Source organism: Herpailurus yagouaroundi, unplaced genomic scaffold (assembly GCF_014898765.1).
Source record: "Herpailurus yagouaroundi ecotype Mexico unplaced genomic scaffold, PumYag 186, whole genome shotgun sequence".
In the NCBI taxonomy this organism is placed as follows: Eukaryota; Metazoa; Chordata; class Mammalia; order Carnivora; family Felidae; genus Herpailurus; species Herpailurus yagouaroundi.
The window spans coordinates 15,088,212-15,113,372 of NW_024412417.1; the positions used below are offsets into that span (position 1 = coordinate 15,088,212).

Here is a 25,161-nt window from a genome sequence, read left to right on the forward strand (position 1 = left end):
TCTTAATGTCTCTTACCCATTTAGCTTATCCCCCCTCCCATAACCCCTCTAGTAACCCTCTGTCTGTTCTCCATATTTAAGATTCTCTTATGTTTTTGTCCACCTCCCTGTTTTTATATTATTTTTGCTTCCCCTCCCTTATGTTCATCTGCTTTGTATCTTAAAGTCCTCATATGAGTAAAGTCATATGATATTTGTCTTTCTCTGACTGACTAATTTTGCTTAACATAATACCCTCCAGTTCCATCCATGTAGTTGCAAATGGCAAGATTTCATTCTTTTTGATTGCCAAGTAATACCCCATTTGTGTCTTTCCATACTTTGGTTATTGTTGATAGTGCTTCTATAAACATTGGGGTGGGTGCATGTGCCCCTTTGAAACAGCATACCCATATCCCTTGGATAAATACCTAGTAGTGCAATCGCTGGGTCGTAGGGTAGTTCTATTTTTAATTTTTTGAGAAACCTCCATACTGTTTTCCAGAATGGCTGCACCAGCTTGCATTGCCACCAACAATGCAAAAGACATCCTCTTTCTCCGCACCCTCGCCAACATCTGTTGTTGTCTGAATTGTTAATGTTAGCCATTCTGACAGGCATAAGGTGGTATCACATTGCGGTTTTGATTTGTATTTCTCTGATGATGAGTGATGTTGAACATTTTTTCATGTGTCGGTTGGCCACCTGGATGTCTTCTTTGAAGAAGTGTCTATTCATGTCTTCTTCGCTGGATTATTTGTTTTTTGAGTGTTGAGTTTAATCAGTTTCTTATAGATTTTGGATACTAACCCTTTATCTGATATGTCGTTTGCAAATATCTTCTCCCATTCCGTCTGTTGCCTTTTGGTTTTGCTGATTGTTTCCTTCACTGTGCAGAAGCTTTTTATTTTGATGAGGTCCCAGTAGTTCATTTTTGCTTTTGTTTCCCTTGCCTCTGGAGACATGTTGAGTAAGAAGTTGCTGCGGCCAAGATCAAAGAGGTTTTTGCCTGCTTTCTCCTCAAGGATTTTGATGGTTTCCTGTCTTACATTTAGGTCTTTCATCCATTTTGAGTTTATTTTTGTATATGGTGTAAAAAAGTGGGCCAGGTTCATTTTTCTGCGTGTCCCTGTCCAGTTTTCCCAGCACCAATTGCTGAAGAGACTATCTTTCTTTCATTGGTGTTCTTTCCTGCATTGTCAAAAATTAGTTGGTCATATGTTTGTGGGTCCATTTCTGGGTTTTCTGGTCTGTTGTTGTGCCAGTACCATACTGTCTTAATTATTACAGCTTTGTAATACAGCTTTAAGTCTGGGATTGTGATGCTTCCTACTTTGTTTTTTGTTGTTGTTTTTTGTTTGTTTGTTTGTTTGTTTGTTTGTTTTCAAGATTGCTTTGGCTATTTGAGGTCTTTTCTGGTTCCATACAAATTTTAGGATTGTTTGTTCTAGCTCTGTGAAGAATGTTGGTGTTATTTTTATAGGGATTGCTTATTTGTTTTTTATTTGTCCTTTTTTCCTTCCTTTTTTGCTTTCTTTTCGAATTCACATTATTTTATTTACATCAACAGATATTTACTTAGCTGTTATGGTGCTTGATATTGTGTTTGATCCAAAGATACATTATATTTAGGTAGCAGGTAAAACTCTTATTCACAAACTTGCACGTAAAATACACACTTATTTTTCAAATATTGTATTTAATCTTTACTTTAATCTTATTTAGGTATCTTTGTTTCCAGTCAAATATCAATCTTTACTCCTTCTCCTTACCTATTCCTAGTTCATGCTGGCAGTTACAGGAAGCCCCCAAAAAGGAAAATATTCAGAAAAGACCCATTGATTTTTAATCCTTATAGAGCTTCACTAATTTGTCCCAATGCATAATGGTTATTTGAAGTTAGGTTTATGTATAGCATTTTTTTACCAATGCTGGTTTCTTTGGTGCTACATCATGGGGCTATCATCCTAGAATCCTAAAATATCACTGGACTTCAGAGAGGTCCTAGAGCCTCATTCCCTATTATTCACAAGTCTCTCTAGCCATTGGCCCCTTTCTAATTATGAGAAATATTGACCTTTAGCAGTGCCATCCTTTTTCTGCCCCGTCTACACTCCTCTCTTATTTCTCTCCTCTTGCTTAATCTCATTAATAAGCCTAGAGTATGGAAAGTAAAATGCTATGTGTCACTTTGCTTTCCAACCTCAAACATAAATTTCCCTAATTAAAAGAAACACAAAGAGCTTGCCACCTCTTTAAAATGTATAAGGGAAAAATATAAGGATAATAAAACATAATTTATGTCTCTATATATAAATAATCATGCCATAATCTTGGTATTTGTATAATCTTTTTATATATAGAAAGTAGAGTTGTAAAAATTAAAATTTTAAGCTTATGTAGAGGTATTAGGGAATAATACAAGCTGTGCTCAGCATTTTAGCTAGGCCTTAAGAATAAGTAAGATTTCAATATATAGAGGTGAGAAAAGTAAATAGTTAATTATGCTAGGATGAAGACATAAAATCTAAATAGTATGAGACTTATATATAGAAAGTGTTGAGTGTCAGGCTAAGGATTATGAGATTTATCATTTTTAAAAAGAATTTGAGGGTAGAAGTCTAACAGAAATAGCACAATAATGTCTTAACATGATATATTCCTTCTCCTTGATGTGGTGCAACTTGGAAAAAAATGTTTTAAGGGAAAGAGTTTCCTTTCATTGTACCATATAAGCAAATGCCTACTGTGCTTATAAATAAACCTCATATATTTTGGAAATGGAGCAAGTTAAGTGTAGTAAATATCAGGGAAAGTAGTGAACTGCAATGGAAAAACATAGGAAGGAAATGTCTTTGCTTGCATTTAGAGAAGTTCTTTTTCTTAATGTTTATTTATTTATTTTTGAGAGAGAGAGAGCTTGCATGTGAGTGGGGGCGGGGCACATGGAGAAGGAGAAAGAAAATTCCAAGTAGATTCCATGCTATCAGCGCAGAGCCTGATGTGGGGCTCAAATTCGCAAATCCTGTGATCCCAACCTGAGCCGAAATCAGGAGTCAGATGCTTAACCAACTGAGCCACCCAGGCAACCCTGAATTATAAGTTCTTATTAGTCAATGACCATAATGGTCTCCAATTGCTAAATGTCACAATAAGTAAATAGTCCCTATCTCCCCTCATTAAAATCCCTTGAACAATTTCCAGCATCATAGTTTGCATCAAAATATGTATATTGTTAAAAAAATATTATATATATCCTATATGTAAGTACATATTCCATATATATACATATATGTATATATATACACACATATTTTTTCAATCCCTGCAGTAAAAATTTAAGCTTTAATAGCTTGAAACATTATATCTTTTTTTCTAATTTAAAAACTTCTTATAAATTATGAATTTTTAATCATGAACCGAAATTATAACTTTAAAAGGACAAAGGAACTATACCCTTGACAGAAAGCACTCATATTCATTCTCTTACTTGTTTTTAAAATATTAGGTACTTCTTAACAGTATCTATAGGGACAGCTATAGTTTTGAAAGTTTGGTGAATGTCTTTTATTCTAAATTATAGTGATGCTATTTTTACAGTTTTAAGAAGTAGTGTAATCCTTTAACTATTAATCTAAAATTCATTAAAATATCTTGTTCTAATTTCTGACAGTAAAAATCTACACTGCTGAATTAAAACTTACACTTCTTGGTGGTGGTACTGATTATTTCACTTTATATCCTTTTCCCTAGGGCATACTGTATTAGACAGTGATAAAAAGGAAAATCATTTGGGACCACCTTCTGACTTTAAAATTGATGTAGATCACTACACACTGTAAGTGACTTTCAAAAAACCACTTTGAAGGTCTGCTTAACAACAGTGTGTTTTGCAGAAAAATCCCCAAATAATATCTTGCAAATTGAAAAATATATAGTAAACTTAGATCAGTTAAACCTGTCATTAAAACATAATGTTCAGATCATTCAAGATGTAAACAGGGCATGAAATGACACTCTTGATGTTCTTAAAAAAGAAAGCCATTATAAATATTATAATATCAATATGGGAAATACACTCAGCTTTACTGAAGATGTACTGTTTTATGTGGGAACACTGTTTCCAAGAATAAAGTTCCACGATTCAGTCACCATTAAAAAACAAACAGTAGGGGCACCTGGCTGGCTTAATCGGTGGAGTATAGAACTCTTGATCTCAAGGTTGTCAGTTTGAGCCCCACGTTGGTGTAGAGGTTACTTAAAAGAAAATCTTTAAAAAACCCCCAAACACCTGAACAATAAAGTGACATAAAGTAGGAGGACCAAAACAGACATATTACCTTTCGTAAATATTTATCCATTTGAAATTCTAGGGTTTGGATATATTATATTTGCATTAATTTGCATATGTGGGTAAATTAATATGAATATCATCATCTTACATATTTTAATAAAAAGCATTTAACATGATACAGAGATATTTACAAAGAATTATAAAACTTCTAAAAATGTTAATTGTTTCAGCATGTAAAATACAGTTTCAATATAGATATTTACTTAGATTTATAATTATGTTCAGTGTTTTCACTTAAGGAAATATATAACAATTCATTGGTATTACAATTTAAAATTATATATACTACAGCAATTCAAATTTTGCAGTAACATGCTAATTTTATTTATTAACTATGTAACACATTTCTAATACACTTTTTTCCCATGATTTTTTGCTGCATTACTTGTGATCAACTCTTCATAAGACAGTTTTGTACTATCAGTTAATACATGTGTGCTCTATTGATTGTACGCAGTATTATTCTCTATTATTACTTTTATTCTTTTTTTTTTTCTTGTTTGGAAAGGTTATTGTAACTTCATCTTTTCTTTTGTTATTTTTATTGTCTTTGCTTTTTGGATGGTGAGTTTCTTTATTATTGTTACTCTTGAGTTTTCTGTGTCTTTGTGATATAATAAGAGTTTTTGACATTTTAAAGCAACATGAATCTATTCATGTTCAGTTTATTTTTCTGACTTCCACTAGGAATACTTCTATTATGTTTTAACTTTAGTATGGCTAATAATTCTTTTTCTGATGGGATACTGGAACCAGAGCCTGTTAGGCATATCTCTTCCCTTCACAGTCATTGACATGGGTAGCTTGAATTGGCTAGATGAAAGTATTTACATTATAGAAATTGACAATGTTGCAAATCAAGGTTTTAGTCTCCCCCAGACTGTTTTTAAACATTTACTAGCCTACCACTGCTATATATAGTATACAAAAATTAATTTCAGATTTAAGAAAATTTAAATGTAGAAAGTTAAAATGTTAAAGGGCTAGAAAAATATACATAAGTGTTTAAACAAGCTGTACATGAAAATGATGGCAGGAAACTCAGTGTAAATAGATTTTTTAAAATATATAGTAAATATATTAAATCTGTTTAAATGAAAATGGTGGAAGGTAAGTTGGTAACCTGATAAGTAAAATGGTGGTAAGTGTTGGTCAAATCTGGTAATTTAAGAATTTATATTGATTTTTTAAAATTCTAGTTTAATCTAGATGATTCAGTTTATCTTTAATTTCTGAAAATACATCCTGGATAAATGTTACAATACTTATAAAATTATTCAACCCTACTATTTTTTTCGAATTTCTGTAATTATACTCTGTCTTTAGAAATTCCTATACAGTGGTTAGAATAGTTATTCTTTTTCCTTAAAATACTCTATATAAATTCCACTGCTGTGTAGATTACTAATCAGACAAATCAACCATGTAAAATATTGCCAAATGTACTACTTCTCTATTTGTTAAATAGAGTTTAGAATCATGTCATTCAAATTTTAAATCTTTTAATTGAACATTAGAAACTAAGCTTCTGTGATAACCTATGAACCTATTATTTTCTTTGCCTGTGACTTATTACCTTTAGGTTAATGACTTAGATGTGCCAGGATAGATAATTATATTTTTTCCAAGTATTAGGGCATCTTTACACTTCTCTGGTATTTTTATGGCATCATAATTCATACATTCCTTTAAATTTCTGATGTATATTCATATGATAATTTACTCATCTTTCAAGGTGAAAACAACTTATTCAAATTTTCCTACCTTTTAAAACATTTGTTAGAAAAATCTAATTTGTATTCTGCTAACTTGTGACAATTTCTTTTTCTATATGTACATTTTAATTAAGTGAGAATATCAAAACAACTTGTCCCTGTAAATCTTCAAAGTGTCCCTCTTCCAGAAGAAATCAACTTTAAAATATACTTTTTCAAAATCAAGAATTCAAAACAATAATGTTTTTCTAAGATTCCTTCAATTTAAGCTCATTAGTTGCTTATTGCCTGCTAAATTTCTCTGTGTAACCATTACTTTTTACATTTCATAGTTTGTTGTATAACCATATATTATAAAATAAAATTGACAGCCATGAGTATGCATGGCAGGTCTATTAGTAATTTTTTATTTTATGTACCTTCTCTTAGCCTGTTTATTTCATTCAATCTAAGTTTCAACTAATATAACTTGAATGTACTAATGTACTTTTGTACTAATTCAGATATGATGTGTCTCCCTTCTTTATTTATTCTGAATTAGTATGGTCCTTCTTATTTTATAATAAAAATGTTAAACTACGGCCTGTACTATAAAGCAGAGATTAAATTTCAATATCCCTATTACATTTAAAGATTTTTAAATGTATTTTGACATTATTTTAACATTTTTTTTTCCAGATAAAGCCTTATGTTCATATAATTCAGGTAAATTTTAGCATGCACAATGTTTAATGCATGTATTCATATGCACAGTTAATTGGTTTGTTGTTTTGTGCTTTGTCTGGTTATTGTGCATATGTTAAATTCCTAAACAAAATGTCAGTAGCTTCCTTTTTCCACCTATAGTAGTTTTCCAGTATATCTGTGTTTACATCTTTATTATTTTGATATTAAAAACCACTTGTTGAAATATAGTGATTTATGATTTCAGTGTGTCTAATATTGTCTCTTTTAATATGGTACTATTTCATCAATGAAGTATGGTTCAGTATATTCTGTGTTATTGTATGCACTGTTTCACAGAATTTGAATTTATATGGATACAATTTTTAATGTTTTTGACTTATGGAGGGATAGTGTTAAAAATTCTAGGTATATTGAATTTTAACAATGAAAACTATAGTGTTTGCTGTAGCTTCCATCATTTTAGCTGTTCAGTCATATCTTCTAAGGAAAATTGAATAGATTTAAGTTTTATAACTCTAATGTATTATGATTTTTAATTTAAACATGCACAAAGTATGTCAAGATGTTTTAAACTGATGCTAAATTTTATAACTGGTCACTGGGACTTTAGTTTTAATACTTTTAACTGGAAAATATTTTAAATATATTTAGTCTAATGAACTTTTATATTTAAAAAAATTATCTTCGTGAATAGGATTAGGAAATAATTGTAAAAGTTTCAGGAATGGCACACTAAAGTTTCAGATCTACTGAGGAAGGCTACTACTTACAACCAAGATGGAATAGAAGGGACTTCTTCCTACCTTCCTACCTCAGACAACAAAAATGGACAAATATATAACTCAGTTGCTTTAATAATACTGGATATCAGGCAATTAAGGACAGTAATTATTAAGATAAGGGAAACAGATGAGTTGAATCCTAAAATTGCCCTAGCATTCACTTTTAGAGAGTTTCCTACACAGGGCATAAGGGGAGAAAAGGCAAACAGAGCCTGTGTACTCCCTGAGGTAAGTGATGGAGCTGAGAGTTTGGGGAGACAAGGGTGACTAGAGTTCACAGAGCAGACTACTGAAGAGGAGAGAACTATCCAGAGAGAGAACTCCAAAGATCTTCAGAGGGTTTCTCTCAAGTTGAATACTGATCAGTGAGTGAATGGAGGAATCTACCCACCCCGGAGAAAGGACCACCCAAAAAGATTACAAGTAATAATGCCTGAGAATAGTGTCTACCTTTTTGTTTTGTAGAGAACATCAAATTTCAGAGGTCATTGGGTTGCGTGCACAGAAATCTCTGGCGTCAGTAGTGAGGAATAATTGACTCTAGATGGACACTGTATCACATAAAAAAAAATCTTAAAGCAAGAAATGAAAGGGTAAAAATGTTTTAAGTAACACAACTACATATAGAAAAGACTCAATAATGGTTATAGGAATACAAAAATAATATATATCAATGTAAAATTCACAAGGGCTGGCATCTAATAAAAAATTACCGACCATGCAAAAGAGAGAGAGAGAAAAAAAGACCCATAAAAAGGATGTAAATCAAAGCTAAACTAAAAAGGAACTTGTACAGATGTTATAATTAGTAGACAAGGATATTAAACAGTTATAGAAGTGTATTCCTTGTGTTCAAAATGTTAAAGACATGAAAGACAGAAATAGACCCAAATGAAGCATTTGTAAATGAAAACTATAATGTCTAAAGTAAAAGTATACTGAATGAGATTGACGACAATAAACATTGTAGAAAAAAAATTAGTGAACTTGGAGATACAGCAATAAAAACTATCCAAAATAAAGCATAAATAAAAATGTTTAAAAAAAAACAAAGTATCTGTGAGCAATGGACAATTTGAAGCTGCCCTAATACACAAGTAATTTAAGTCATGCAAGAGAGGAGAAGCAAATATTTGGAGAAATAATGGCTGAAAATTGTCCAAATTTCATGAAAACTATAAACCACATATCCAGGAAGCTCAATGAACTCCAAACACAAGAAACATACATAAGAATATATGAAGATACCTCATAAGTAAATTCTTTAAAACCAATAATAAATAGAAAACCATAGAGCATCCAGAGAAAACAGACTCAATACATAACTGAGGAATAAATATGCCTGCAGATTTTTCACTAGAAACAGTGCAAGTACTCAGAGAAAAAGGTATCAATCTAGAATTCCATGCTTATTCATATTTCTTTTAAATCATGGTGAAGTAACAATGTTTTTGAAACATACAACTACTAACAGAACTCATCATCAGTAGATATGCACTACAGCAATTGTTAAAGTCAGTCCTTTAGGCACAAGAATAACAATACCAGGTGGTAATATAGCATATAGATGTATTTAAAAGAATGAGGAACACCAAAAATGATAATTGGATGGGTAAATATATGAGATTTATTCTTATTGTGTAAATAGTTTTAAATATAATTGGCTGTAAAACAAATAACAATGTAGCATAAGGTTTGGTACATATATAGAGTTAAAATATATGACAATAGCAACAGGAAGAGGAAAGTAGAAGTGTATGCTTATAATGTCTTTATACTGTGCTATATGATAAGAAGTATGATATCACTTCAAAGTAGGTCGTAATAAGTTAAATATATACACTATAAATCCCCAAATCACAAAATGAAGGATTATAGCTAACTAATAAGCCAAAAGAAAAGATAAAATGGAACATGAAAGTATCCATTTCATCCAAAAGAATACAGAAAGTGAAGGAAATGGAACAAAGAACAGATGGGACAAATAGAAGATAAATAGCAAATTGATAGAAGCAAACTAACCAAACCAATCACATTAAATGTAAATAGTCAAAATACTGCAGCTAAAAGGTAGAGATTATCAGATTGGATTTTTTAAAAAGGCAAAGCCAGCTACATATTGCCTATAAGAAACCCACTTTAAATATGAAAACACAAAGAGTTTAATTTAAAGGGATGGAAAAGATATACCCTACTAATTTAAAGAAATATGAAATACTTAATATTAGACAAGTTAGACTTTAGAGTGAATACTACCAAGGATAAAGTAGGTCATTTTGTAATAATAAAAGAGTAAATTGATCAAGAGAACATGTCAATCCTAAACATTTAAGGACATAATAATAGAGCTTCAAATTACAGGGAGAAAAATTTATAGAGAGATTGTTAGACTAGATTGAAACAAAACAAAACGAGAATCCAATCATGATGCTTCAAAAGCTCAATAAAATTGGCAAACAACTAGTCTGACCATGAGAATAAACACAAATCACTACCAATTTAACAAAAAGATTACATTGGAAATACTTTGGGGAATCGCTTGGGAATACAATGAACAGTTATGCCATGAAATAATGTATAAGAAGTGGACAAATTTTTAGAAAACCACAAATTACAGAAACTGATCCAGCAAAATATAAGAAATCCATATAAAACTATAACATAAAGAAGTTGAATTTGTGAAAAGAAAAACCTAGGACCAGAGGGCTTCACTGATGAATTCTATCAAACATGTAAAAGAAACTACCAATCTTTCTTACATTCTTTGAGGGAGAAAAAAAAAAAAAGAATCTCCAATTCATTCTATGAGACCAACGTTATTCTAATACTAAGGCAGACAAAATATCACAAGAATATGAATGCCAATATCTCATCAATGTAAACACAGAAATCTTCAAATATTAATAAATCAAATTTAGCAATATATAAAAAAGATTATTCACTTTAATCAAGAGGTATTTATCCCCAATGCAATATTTGGTTACTAACTAAATATCAAATGTAATTAAATGCATTAATAGAAAAAAAGACAAAATGACATGATCATGTGAAGAGATAAAGAAAAGGCTATGACAATAGTCAACACTCTTTCACAACAAAAACTATCAAAAAAGTAGGAGTAGAAGGGAACTTTCTTGACCTGATAAAGGGGACTTTAAAATACCTACTGCTGACATCATTTTTTAATTGTAGAAGACTGAATGTTTTCTCCTTAACTGTAGACTAGGCAAGTATATCTGCTCTTACTATTTTTATTCAGTAGTGCACTAGAGATTCTAGTTAGGGCATTCAGTCAAGAAAAATAAATAAAAGCCATTCAGAATGGAAAGAAAGAAGCAAAACTTTATTCACAGATAACATGATTCTACATGTAGAAAACTCTAAAGAATCTGCAAAAACTACTAGAACTAATAAACAATGTCAGCAAGGTCCCAAGGTACGTGAACACTATACAAAATAATTTATATTTTATATACTAGTAGGTAACATTTAAAAAAAATTTTTTTAGTGTTTATTTATTTTTGAGACAGAGACAGAGCATAAGCAGGGAAGGGGCAGAGAGAGAGGGAGACACAGAATCTGAAGCAGGCTCCAGGCTCTGAGGTTTCAGCACAGAGCCTGACGCGGGGCTCGAACTCTCCAACCGCGAGATCATGACCTGAGCTGAAGTCAGACGCTCAACGTACTGAGCCACCCAGGCGTCCCCGCTAACATTTTGAAAAGAAAATTAAGAAGTATTTTCTTTCCCATAATATCAAACATTTTAAAATACTTATTAGTACATTTCATAGAATAAGTACAAACTTTCATGCTAAATAAATCACAAAATATTGCCGAAGAAAATTAAAGGAAGATCTAAGTAAATGAAGAGATATTCCAAATTAATGGATTGGAAAATTCTTATTATTAAGATGGCAAGTCTCCTCTGGATTTGTCTACAGGTTCTATATAATCCCTAACAAAATCTAAGCAATATTTTTTGCTGTAATTAATGAACTGATCTTAAAAATTATATTGAAATGTACAAGATCTGGAACAGCCAAAAAGGAACAAATCTGGAAGACTTATACCTCCTGATTTCAAACTTACTACAAGACAACAGTAATCACAATATTGTGGTACTGGCATAATGGAACCTAATTCAGAATTCAAAAATAAACCCTTATATTCAAAGTCAGTTGATTTACTAAACAGGTGCCAGGGCAATTCAATGGGGGGAAATTGTCTTTTTAGCTATTAATGCTGGAAGAATTGAATATCTACATGCAAAAAAGATTAAATTAGCATCCATCTCACACCATCCACAAAACCTAACTTAAAATGGATCATACACTGAAGTGTAAGAGTTAAAACTATCAAACTCTTAGACGAAAACATAGGAGAAAAATCTTCATTACCTTGGATTAGGCAGAGATTTCTTCAGTGCAATGGCAAAAGCAATATCAATAAAAGAACAAAGTGATAAATTGGACCTCATAAAAATTTTAAATGTTTGTGATTCAAAGACATCATTAAGAAGGTAAAGGAAAAGCCACAGACTTGGACAAATGTTTGTAAATTACATATTTGACAAAAGACTTGCATCCAGAATACATAAAGAACTCTTGAAAGCTAGTAGTGAGGGGACAAATAATGCAATCAAAATGCAAAATATTTGAATAGTCACTTCACTGAAGATGTATGGATGGCAAATAAGTACATGAAAAGATCCCCAATGTCCTTAGTTAATAGTGAAATGCAAATTATAGCAACGATATGTCACTTTACATCCACTAAAATGAGTGTGATAAAAAAAGACAGTAACAATTTTTGGCAAGGTTTTTGAGAAAATGGAATCCTCATAAATTTGATGATGGAAATGTGCAATAGTGTAGCCCTTTGGAAAACAGTTTGGTGGTTTGTTAAAAAAAATTGAAATAAATTTTCCACGTGGCACAGGAACTCACTCCTAGTTGTATACCCAATTGAAATAAAAATGAATGTCCACTCAAAGACTTGTACATGAATGTTTATACCAGCATTATTCATAATGGTCAATAGTGGAACTAGTCCAAATATCCATCAGCTGGTGAATGGATAAATAAAAATATGGTGTCCATACAGCGGATTGCTATAAATAACAAAATAGTGATACATACCACCACATCATTTAACCTCAAAAAATATTAATGCTAAATTAAAGGTGCAATACAAAAGGCCACGTGTTGTATGATTTCATTTGTATAACATGTACAGAAATCATGTTACAAATCAATATAATTTGATTATATTGTATTGATAACTTGATTATATTGTATTGATAATTTGATAATATTGTATAGACAAATACAAATCAATGTAATTTGTATAACATGTACAGAAAAGGCAAATCTATAGAGCAGAGGTTAGATTAATAGTTGTCTGGCTGAGGGTAGGAATGGGGAATGACTGACAATGCATATGAGGAATTTTGGGGGAATGATGGAAATGTTCAAAATTTGGATTGTGGTGATTTTTACACAAGTCTTAAAATTTACTAAAAGTCACTGGATAGTATACTTAAAACCAATTAAATTTATGTTGTATGAATTATACCTCAACTTTTTTAAATACGATGAGGAAACTACAGAATAGATAAAACCTCATCATGGTCACAGGTGTTAATCCCTTTTATTCTTAGTAATTGATAGAACAAGTAGACAGAAAAGCAATAATATTAGAGAATATCAATAGTATCAACTAACTTGGCCTAATTAATGTTTATAGAACATTCCATATAACAACAGCAGAGTACACATTCTTTTCAACTGCATTCAGAGCACTTACCAAGATAGACAATATTCTGGCCAAAAAAAAGTCTCGGTGAATTTAAAAGTATTCAAATCATACAAAGTATGTTTTCTGACCACAATAGAATTAAGAAAGAAATCAATAATAGAAACATCTCTGGGAAATCTTCAAATATTTAGAAACTAAATAGCATACATCTAAAAACCATGAGTAAAAGGAGAAGTCAAAGGGAAAATAAAAAGTATTTTAAACTTAATGTAATGAAAACACAACGTATCACAATTCATGGGGTGCAACTATAGCAGAAGAGAGGAGGAAATTTTTAGCACCAAACATACATGTTACAAAAAAAGAAACATCTCAAATCAATGACTTGTTTTCACCTTAACAAAATAAAAACAAATTTTTAAAAGGACAAGTTAAACTCAAGTTAAATAGAAGAAAGGGGATGTGAAAGTCAGAACAGAAATCAGTAAAATAAAAACCAAAAAGCAATCAAGAAAATTAACGAAACCAAAGTTTGACTCTATGAAATCAATAAAATTGATCAACATTTAGGGAAAATGGCCAGCAAAAAAAGAGAAGACAGAAATTGCCAAAATAAAAAAATAGCTGATATTGCTACAGATTCTACAAACATTAAAAGGATAGTAAGGAAAAATTATGAATAGATTTATGTCAATACATTTGATAACTTTTTTTTTAACCTTTTTTTAATGTTTATTTATTTTTGAGACAGAGACAGAGCATGAATGGGGGAGGGTCAGAGAGAGGGAGACACAGAATCCGAAACAGGCTCCAGGCTCTGAGCTGTCAGCACAGAGCCTGACGCGGGGCTTGAACTCCCAGACCGCGAGATCATGACGTGAGCCGAAGTCGACCACTTAACCGATTGAGCCACCCAGGTGCCCCAATACATTTGATAACTTAAAATAGAAAATTTCTTTGAAAGACATACTTGATACCCACTCAAAAATTAATAAATAAATAACTTCAATAGCCCTATATCTATTAAAGAAATTGAATGTGTGGTTAAAAATTTTCCCACAAAGAAAATACAAGGACCAGATGACTTAACCAATGAGGTATACAAAACATGTAAGAACAATATAATACCAGTTCTACACAAACTCTCCCAGAAAATTGTATATTTGAGAATGCTTCCCAACTAATTTGAGAGAAACATTACTGTGATACCAATACCTGACAAAGATACTAAAAGAAAGAAATCTACAGACCTTATAGAAATTATGTCAAATTTAGCAAATTGAATTTTAAAAATAGGTTTAGCAAAATAAAAAATTTAGAAAATTGAATACCACAATACATAAAAAAGATAATGTAGAATGACCAAGTGGTGTTTCTCTCAGTATTCAGTGTTTGTTTTTAACATTTGAAAATTAAAGTAGTATTATTCATCATACTTAAAAAAAAACAGAAAAAAATCATTATCTTAAAAGATTCAGAAAAAGCATTTGATAAAATCAAACATCCATTTCTGTTGGAAACAAACAAACAAACAAACAAACAAAAAACAGCCCTAAGCAAAGTGGAATACAAAAGAATTTTCTCAAAAAATAGATAAAGGGCGTTATCAAAACCTACAGCAGAAGTATATTAGTGACAAAAGGCTGAAACCTTTCTTCCCGAAATCAGAGCAAGAAAAGGTTGTCTATTCTCCCTACTCCTATTCAGAATTGTACTGGTGGTTCTAACTGGTACATCAGGCAAGAAAAAGAAATAAAGGACATCCAGATTGAAAAGGAAGAAGTAAAATGGTCTTAATTTGAATACATCTTTAGCTATATAGAAAGTCAGATGGAATCTACAAAAAAAGCTATTATATTTAAGAAGTGAGTTTATTAGCTTGTTGGATACAAGGTAAAGATAGGATATCAATTATATTTATATATACCTGCAAGGAACAATTGAAAATTGAAATTTAGAAATACAATGCCATTTAATAGTGTCAAAAATATGAAATGTTTAGGGGTAAATTTGAAAAATGCAAAAGATCTCTAAACTAAGAATTATAAAACACTGTAAAAACAAATTTTAAAAGAAATAAATGAAAAAAAAAGTTTTCATGAGTCAGAAGAACTAATAGTATGTCAGTTTTCCCCAAATTCCCCAGACTCAATTCAGTTAAAAAACATCAACAGGCATTTTTACAAAAAACAATTACACATTTCTGTGTAAATTGACAGACTCTAAAAATTTATTTGAAAATGTGAATTGCCCAGAATCGCTAAAAACCACCTTGATGAAAGAAGATCAAAGTTGGAAGCCTTACAATAGTTGATTTCTGAACTTATTGTAAAGCTGTTGTAACTGAGATGTGATAAAAATAAATAAATGTATCAAAAGAACAGTATATAGAATCCAGATAAAAACCCACACATATATGGATGACTAATTTTCAACAAAGCTGGAAAGGCAATTCAGTGGTGTAAGGATAGACTTTTCAACAAATAATGTGAGAGCCTATAGATATCCATATGTAAGTAAAAAAAAAAAAAAAAAGAAAAGAGAAAGAAAAGAAAAGGAACTTCTACCAAATACAAAAGTACATGGTGTATAACTCAAAATGGATCAGTGTAAACCCTAAAATTATAAAACTCCTAGGAGAAAACTTTGTCACTTTTGGTTAGGCAAAAATTTCTTAGGGCATGAAAATCATGTTTCATTAAATAACAAATTGATTAAACTGGATTTTCTCAAAATCTTTTTTTGTTTTCTTTAAAGAACACCGGTCAGATAATGAAAAGCCAAGCCACAGGCTAGAAGAAATATTTGCAAATCACATATCTAATAAAAGCTTTGTATGTAAAATATATAGAGAACCATCAAAACTCATGAATAACAAAACATAACAAAAAATGGACATAAGATTTGAAAAGATTTAAGACATAAGATTTCTTATGGACATAAGATTTTAAAAAAGATTTAAGAGTGGAAAATAGACACATGAAAATATATTCAATGTAAGTCTTTAAGGAAATGTAACTGAGATTCCATTAGATCCTTCTTAGAATGGTTAAAATAAAAAAGACTATCTATACCAAGCATTGGGGAGGATGAGAAGTTATGGAAATTCTCATATACTATTAGTGGGACTTGTAAAATGTGACAGCCTCTTTGGAAAACACTTTGGCAGTTTTTCATAAAATGTTCAATATACATCTACCATACAATTCAGTCATTCCACTATTAGGTCTTTATCAAAGAAAAGTGTAAATATTTGTGCATACAACTTACATATGAATGTTCATTGTAATTTGATTTGCAATAGCCAAATAACCCAAATGCCCTTCAACTGGGTAATGGATAAACAAACTGTGGTACACCCATAATAGATAATATTATTTAGCAATAAAAAAGAATGAACTATTGATTAACATGACAACATGGATGAATCTCAGAAAAATTATACTAAGTGAAAGAAGAGAGAAAAAAATGCTAGTATGATTCCATTTATATACAATTCTAAGAAATGCAAACTAATGAATTAAATAGAAAACTAACAAAAGAAAAATAGCTAACTGAATTCCTTTATCTACAAATATTAATATGTTGGAAGTTAAAATAAGTCTTTTAATACAAAGAAAACACTAGACTCAGACATTCTTTTCAAGTACTTCATACTTAATCTTAACATATTATCTCAACTTAATAAAACTCACATAATATCCATAAAAGGAGTATTTCCAAGCTCATTTACAAGGAAAACATAATTTTTATACCTAGGAATAAATCTTACAAGAGTTATATAGAAGTACTATAGGGAAAAATTTTAAAGTTTTATTAAGAGACATTAAAGAACATCTAAGTGGAAACGTGACATAACCATTGATATGAAGACATTATTGTTAATTTCCCTATTTGACATATATATTTAATTGAGTTCCAATCCTATCTGATATCTTCATGGAAACTAATGGGTAGATTCTAAGTAGAGGATGAAAGAGCCAAAAAATAGCTAGAAGGATTCTTATGGAAGCAGGGAGGAGAAGCTTCCTTTGTCAGATATCAACATTTACTGTATTTGACACAGTGTGCAACTGGCATGAGAATCAATCAGTGGAATAATATTAAGAGCCCAGAAGCAGACTCTTTTATGTGAGACTCTTTTTTTTTTTTAATTTATTTATTTCGGAGGGGGTGCAGAGAGAGAGTGGGAGAGAGAATCTCAAACAGGCTTGCACTGTCAGTACAGAGGCCCATGTGGGGCTCAAATTTACAAACTGGGAGATCATAATCTGAGCTGAAATCAGGTCAGATGCTGAACCAACTAAGCCACCCAGGTGACCCAAGACCATCTTTTTTTTTTTTTAAATATGAAACTTATTGTCAAATTGGTTTCCATACAACACCCAGTGCTCATCCCAACAGGTGCCCTCCTCAATACCCATCACCCACCCTTCCCTCCCTCCCACCCCCCATCAACCCTCAGATTGTTCTCAGTTTTCAAGAGTCTCTTATGGTTGGGCTCCCCCCCTCTCATTGTTTTTTTTTTTTTTTTTTGTCTTCCTTCCCCTCCCCCATAGTCTTCTGTTAAGTTTCTCAGGATCCACGTAAGAGTGAACCGTCTTTTATAAGGATCTGAGGTAACAAGTCAGACCAAAAGAAGAAAAGTAAACAATTAAATAAATTGAGCTGGAAAAAAAATACTATCCATAAACAACGAACATAGATGAAATCAGATCCCTATCCTGTAACGTATATCAACTCTAGATGGATTAAGGACAGTTAAAGTTCAGTCAGGAAGCTGAAGTACTATTAGAGATATGGAATAAAATATTTATTATAAATATTTTAAACCACAAAATTGTAGAAGCTGGTAGTTCCTTGTAAGAAGGTTTATAAGAAAATGGTTGAAGAATCTGAAAAAAGTCATGAGCCAGACGCAACAGAGGAGAGCTAGTAAAGAACTTTGGAGGGTTGTTGCCCTTTCATTTACTAGTGGTCTTGAAGTCACCGTAGGTCATAGGACAAGTTGGGAGGGAAAAGTGCATGCAAAATGTCCCTTCATGATTTTATGGGTGGCCTGCAGAAGTTCTGTAGATCCTTTGTCACAAAGCTTCAGATGTACTTGGTGCAGGACTGGGGGAATCTGAAGGAAGAGGTCTAGCAGGACCTGGAACCAGAGAAACATCTAAAATCCCAGACTTGGTTATATCATACCTATTTTAAAAACTAGAAAGAATTGGAAAGAGAAATTGAAAAGCCACAATCATCATAACAGTCTCTCATAAATGTGAACTATAGAATTGATGAACTTGAATAAACAGAACATTCTCCCAACCAACAGAGAATATACATTCTCTTCATCTACAAATGGAACTTTCGTAAAATGTTGCTATAAATTTTTAAGTAGTACATTCCTATGGTATAAATTGAAAAGTAAAAAAAAATTCTTACCCCTCTGTTTCTCAAACATCTAGTTCTCCTTACTTGAATGAACTCTGACTGGTTTCTGTATGTTTGCAGAGATAGGCTATGTTTACATAAACAGACATGTATGGGTTTTTCCTCTTTTTTTCTGATATAAACAGTGACATAGTATGATTATTGTGTGCCCTCTGCTTTTTATTTTTAATCTCTATTTTAATAGTAACTATTGACATTACAATATGCACACTTAGCAAATTAACATTAATTAACACCTCTACCTTTTTTTCCAAACTGCATAAGTTAAAATCTGATTTGTACTCTCACCCCCACTATTTAATATATTGCCAGAATATATAGCCTTCCAATTAGTAATTTCTTATAATATTGCCATTTTGTTCATTCAGAGTTTATTTAGACTGACCTGAATTTTTACCACTTTCTTTGCTTCCCACCTTTTTCTTTTCATTTTATACTTTTTTTTTTTTCTGGGATGAATTTCTCTGTTTTTGAAGTACACATATTTTAGGACTTCTTTCAGTGAAGATCTGAAAGACTGTGCTTTTATGAATATGTCTTCATTTCTCTGTTCCTGATGAAAAGTTTAGCTGTGTATGAAATTCTAGAATTGCCTTTATCTTCTCTCAGCACCCTGACAATGTTATTTTAATAACTCTGGCTTCCAACTTTGCAGAAAAGTCTCTCCATTTATTTAAATTTTCTTAAATTGCTAGCAGTTGTTTTGAGTTAAATTGTGTCCCACTGGAAGTATATGTCTTAACTTCCAGTACCTGAAGATGTGACCTTATTTGTAAATAGGGTCTTTGTAGAAGTAGTCAAGTGTTCAATTCTGAGGTCACAAGAATGGACTTAATCCAATATGACTGACTTCCTTATAAAAAGGGGAAATTTGGACACAGATAGACATGGACAGAGGGAAGACAATATGAAGACAGCCATGTGACTAGAATGCCGTATCTACAAGTGAAAGAGAGCCAAGGATTGCTAGCAAACACCAGAAGCTAGAAGAGAAAAGGGAGGATTCTCCCCTGGCCCTGCTGACACCCCGATTTTGGACTTCTAGCCTCCAGAACTGTGAGACGATAAATTTCTGTTGTTATAAGCCACCCAAAGTGTTCGGTACTTTGTTACAGCAGCCCTAAGAAGCAAATACAGTTGTGTTTTGTGGTTGGCGATATACATGTTTTGCACATTTGTGGTTAAATGTACTCGTAAATTTTTCATGTGTTTGGGTATTCTTGTAAACGATAGTGGCTTTGAAATTTATATTCCAGTTATCCATTGCTATTCTCTAAGAAATATAGTTAATTTATGTATGTTGACTATGTATATATTCTGCAATCTTGCTAAATTGTTAGTCTTAATAAGTTTTTTATAGCTTCCTTAGGAGTTTTAAGCTACCTGGTCATGTTACTACTTGCTTTCTAATCTGTATGCCTTTCAGTTCTTTTCCTTGCTGTATTATACTGTAATGCAATGCAGTGCTGAACAGAAAGGGTTCGAGTGGACATCCCTAGCTAATTCTTTGTCTTAGGAGGATTGCATTCTATATGTCATGAGTGTGATGTTACCTACAGATTTTTTTGTACATGCCCTTTATTGATTTGAGGAAATTTACTTTGGACTGGTTAGCTGAGATGTTTTATCATGAATGGGGGGCAAACTTTATCAAATAATTCTTCTACATCTATTGAAATATGTTTAAACTTGTAGGTATAAATGAACTAACTTCAATATACATAAAGTAAACTAGAAAGAAAAATTAACAAATTCACCACCATTGAAGAAGTTTCCATTTTAATTTTTCTCAATCACTGGTAGGTTAGGCAAACAAAAATTTAGGAAAGATACAAAAGGATCAAACCACATAGTTCTCCTGTCAAATAAAGAAGTCCGCATCTAATAAATAATGACTTTGTATTCTTCTGTTATATCCATGAAACATTTGTAAGAATTATTAATATACTATTTAATAATTCATTTTCTGCAAATTTCAAAAACTTGACAATAGTCTATTTTCTTCAATGCCAGTGTTACTATGTCAATTTTTTTAAAAAATAATAAACTATAATCATATATTTGAAAAATTTTGAAAATAGACACCTTAATGAACATTTTCTTTTAAGATTTATTATCTCTGCAATTATCATGTGTTATTCAGTCAATTGTGCCTTGGATTTAATGATGTATGGTAAATATCTAATAGACTCAAGAAGAAAATACCTAGACCTGAACTTTAAATAATACACTATATATAAATATTTTAGTAATGTAGAAAAATACTCAGAGGGGGAACGTTTATGTTAAAGATTAAAAGGCTGAAAATTTTGGCATATTCATCCAATTTAAGAGTTTAGGAAAAGAAGTGAAATAAATTCAAAGTAGAAAGAAAAACATCGTAACTATAAAAGCAGAAATCAATCAAGTGCAAAACAAATTTCCAGTGGAGCCCATTAGTCCCTTGAAATGGCAAAATAAACCTTTAGTGAAATTTATTGACAGAATAAAAAGAATAAAAAGAAGGTTTAGACAGCAAATGGAAACATTTCCATCAAATGGAAACAACAAATAGTATGATAAAATTATGAACATTGTAGCAAACACTGAAACTTGGACAAAGTGGACAAATTGCTATGAAAAATATAACTCACTGAACCTTGAATCAATAGGTCATTCTATGTCTGCTAAAAATGGACGTATATGTTATACATATGGAAAGAGCAAAGTTGTATCCATATCTCATACCGTACATAAATTCAGTGCAAGATAGACAAGGATATAAGTGCTAAAGCAAAGTTTATAAATTTCAGAAAAAAATATGAAAATATCTCTGTTCATAAGCTCAGGAATGATTTCTTAAACAAGACATTGAACACGCTACTTTTCAAAGGGAAGGTTGATATATTCAGTGACATTAAACTTAAGTACTTGAATTCATCAGGATGTTAAATGACAACATCCAAGTAGAGACAACATAATTGCATGTATTTAACCTCTGTAGAATCACTAGCAAAAATAGATCAACTTCCGTCAGGAGAGTAACAACATTTGGAAGGAAGCAACATTTTTAAATCACATATATCCCCTAGTCCCCAACTCTACGCACAACCCCACACAAAACAACTTATGAAGACTGATAAAATGAACTTCATTTTTTTGCTGGTGTCATTCTTATCTTACTTCAGAGGCAGATCTGATTCTTGACCAATACCAAAAGCATGAAATCTTTATACCCTAGTGTACCTGGCACATGAAACTAATCATTACCCTGTCCTTGAGCATTTACATTTTACAAGGTGAGATCTTGTTACCAGATGAGTAGCAATTCTTATTCTGTTTCTCCTCAACAGCTTCATCTGTGGTATCATTTTTTTTTCTCATACATCCATTTAGAATGTATAGTATATAATAATTCTGTAAATCCTTTTGTGCCTAGTCTTTTGGGATATTGTGTGGTAATTATAATTTCCATATCAATTGGGGCTATAAGAAAGAGCCTGTGGTTTGATTGAGTTTAAAATTTTATGATATAAGCTTCGGATGGAAAATAGTGAACCCATTCTATGGGACCACATGATCAAAACAGATAGATAGATGTTTTTAATGTACCCATTAAAAGGTGGAAAACAAGAGTCCTTTCAACAGACGCTTCCCTCTCTCAGGAGGGCAGGGGTTCAAGCAAAAAAAAAAAAAAAAAGAAAAAAAAATGTATAGAATATTTCTAAGAGAAAGTTGCAAATATTGGAGTACATTCCTACCATGTTTGATTATTGCTACTTTAGACAACTTACCCAACGTGAGCTCTTAGTGTTTTATAAACCTTATGGAAATTATTTACTTTCTGATAACTGAACTTAGTCTATTTAATGACTAATGTGTAGTATAAGTAGACAGACGAAAGAAGTCTTTCTTGAAATAGCAACACTGTTTTCATATACCATTAAGCGTTTTCTGATTATAAGGAAGGAAAAAAACTATAACAACAGATTCTATTGTGTGAGATGTGCCTATTTTAAGACACATGTAGGAGATGAGAGATATTTAAAAACATTATAACATGTTTATATATGTGATATATTTCATAATTACATGTGAGGGAAATCTGCGTTCGCCATCAATTTAGTGGCGTTTTTGCCATAGCATGATTAACACTTTAATATTTTGTAAGAGATTTCTTTTGTAATAGAAACTCACACACAGAGGTCTTGTATTATGATAATTATTACTGCTCTGTTTTAGGCTATTTTCTTAGAAAATATAACATTTCACAATTTAAATGTATTAATAAGCTTGTGGATGATTTATTTCTCATTTTCTTTTCAAACCAGCGGAGGAACAGCTAAACTAATAGTAAAAGAAAGGTGTCTCTTAAATTATGCTTCTTCTCCATGAGTGTGAAAAATGAAGAATGGGGTACATTTAATTTATTAGTCATGCATATTAGAAAAAAGCCCATGAATGCTTTTGAAATAACATACTGTCTTGCTTTGAAACTTGTATAGACTTGAGTGTCTTTGTCTAAAAGCATCTAAAACTGACTTGACTTAGCTATTTTTAACTTAGCTTTTTGTTCAATAGATTTTATCAATCGGCAACAAACCACTTACATATATTATTTGGTGTTTAATATTATTTCAAGTTTTAGGACATTTAGGAAATTTTTTAAGAGTAATTTAAGAACAATATCTTTACATCATGAAATATGTGTAAAAGTGTGAGTGCACAATGACTTTCTCTACTTTTTATTCTCAGGTGTGTTTCATTCAGAATCCTTTCATTTGGTTTTCAGGTTGATGAGGAGTTTTTTGTTTTTTTTTCCCCTTAATAATCAGCAATTTTAATTATTCCTGTTGTTTGCTTCATAGGGTCAAAAAGAATAAGTGATAGTGAAGTGTCTGACTATGACTGTGATGATGGAATTGGTATAGTATCAGGTAAGAATTACAGAATTCCTGTGTAGTAATAAGAAGGAAGTGTTATTCGCTATTTACCAAAAAATAGATTAAATAATAAATAAAATGAGAGAGAAATAACTTGCCTCTTTTTCCCCTTCCCCCAAACAACATTATGGCACTTTAACCTCCTGAGTAATTCCAGTTGCTGGAACTCTTATCAATTGTTTGATTGAATATTATTATTGAAAGATGTAAGATAAGTGAATATTTCTAAGTTTTCTATTTTTAAACTACTCAAAAATAAGGATTTCACCATAAATTTGGAGAGCTATTGTGTAACTAAAACTTCTTTATACTGCATAGCCATGTGAAAAATATGAAAATCTTTTTGATGTCACCAACATACCCAAATATGTCAAATATTTGAATGTGGTTTTGGAAAAAATTTTTACTGTGTTGTGTTGATTACGTATCAGGTACCGCTTGATTTTGAAATTATGTTATTGAAGTTTAAAATATTGCCTGATTTATGGTTAGAGATTTATCTGGGACTTAAACAAATGTGAAAATGACTTCAAATCCTTGAAATCTATCACCATTAGAAAGTTGAAGCATCTCCATATTCTTTTTATAAACATGAAAATCAGGATTATGGTATCGTGGTTTCTGAAATATTATCTTTCATAGGCTCATGACTTTCGTAAATGGTGTACTAATTACATTTCCATAAGTATCGTACTAACTAAGATTTACACATGTTAATTCTGTTAAAAATATTTTTTCCTTGGGGCACCTGGGTGGCTCAGTCAGTTAAGCATCTGACTTCAGCTCAGGTCACGATCTCTTGGTTTGTGGGTTTGAGTCCCGTGTCGGGCTCTGTGCTGACGGCTCAAAGCCTGGAGCCTGCTTCGGATTCTGTGTCTCCCTCTCTCTCTCTCTCTCTCTCTGCCCCCTCCCACTCAACCTCTCTCTCTCAAAAATAAATAAACATTAAAAAAATTTTTTAATATATTTTTTCTTGTTTTTAATGTTTTGTTTTTTCTTTTTTTTGTGGGGAGAGAGGAAGAGTGTGAACAGGGGAGGGGCAGAGGAAAGGTGAATCTTTTCCTTTTTTTTAATGTTTACTTACTTATTTAGAGAGAGAGAAAGAGTATGAGCAGGGGAGGGGAAGGGAGAGTGTTAGAGAGAGGGGGAAAGAGAGAGAATCCCAGGCAGGCTCCAGGCTGGTTGTTAGCCCAGAGCCAGACTTGAATTCATGAACCATGAGATTTCAACCTGAGAGAAATCAAGAGTGGGACACCTACCTGACTGAGCCATCCAGATGCCCCAGAAGAAAAGAGAATCTTAAGCAGGCTCCATGCCCGGTGCAGAGCCCGATAGGGGGCTTGATCCCACAACCGTGAAATCATGACCTGAGCTGAAATCAGGAGTCAAAAATCAGACGCTTGACAGACTAAGCCACCCTGACACCCCAATGTTCTTTCTTTTAAAGCTCTATTATTAACAATTCTTTCAACAGAGAATAAATGCTTCAGTCAATAGTTTAATAATTTGACTGTCAGATCAAG

The 25,161-nt window shown here is 31.8% G+C and overlaps 1 protein-coding gene across 47 annotated transcripts in view; it reads left to right on the forward strand.

The window, feature by feature from the left end:
- RIMS2 (regulating synaptic membrane exocytosis 2) overlaps positions 1-25,161 on the forward strand; it is a 617,389-nt gene that overhangs the window by 348,597 nt on the left and 243,631 nt on the right. For 34 of the 47 annotated variants that reach the window (XM_040494187.1, XM_040494223.1, XM_040494201.1 and 31 more), the window contains one exon: positions 23,564-23,632. In XM_040494187.1, the coding sequence (XP_040350121.1) occupies positions 23,564-23,632 (69 nt within the window). Of the gene's footprint in view, positions 1-6,726; positions 6,754-23,563; positions 23,633-25,161 lie in introns of all 47 variants that reach the window. The other 13 variants (XM_040494185.1, XM_040494172.1, XM_040494188.1 and 10 more) reach the window with 1 other exon arrangement.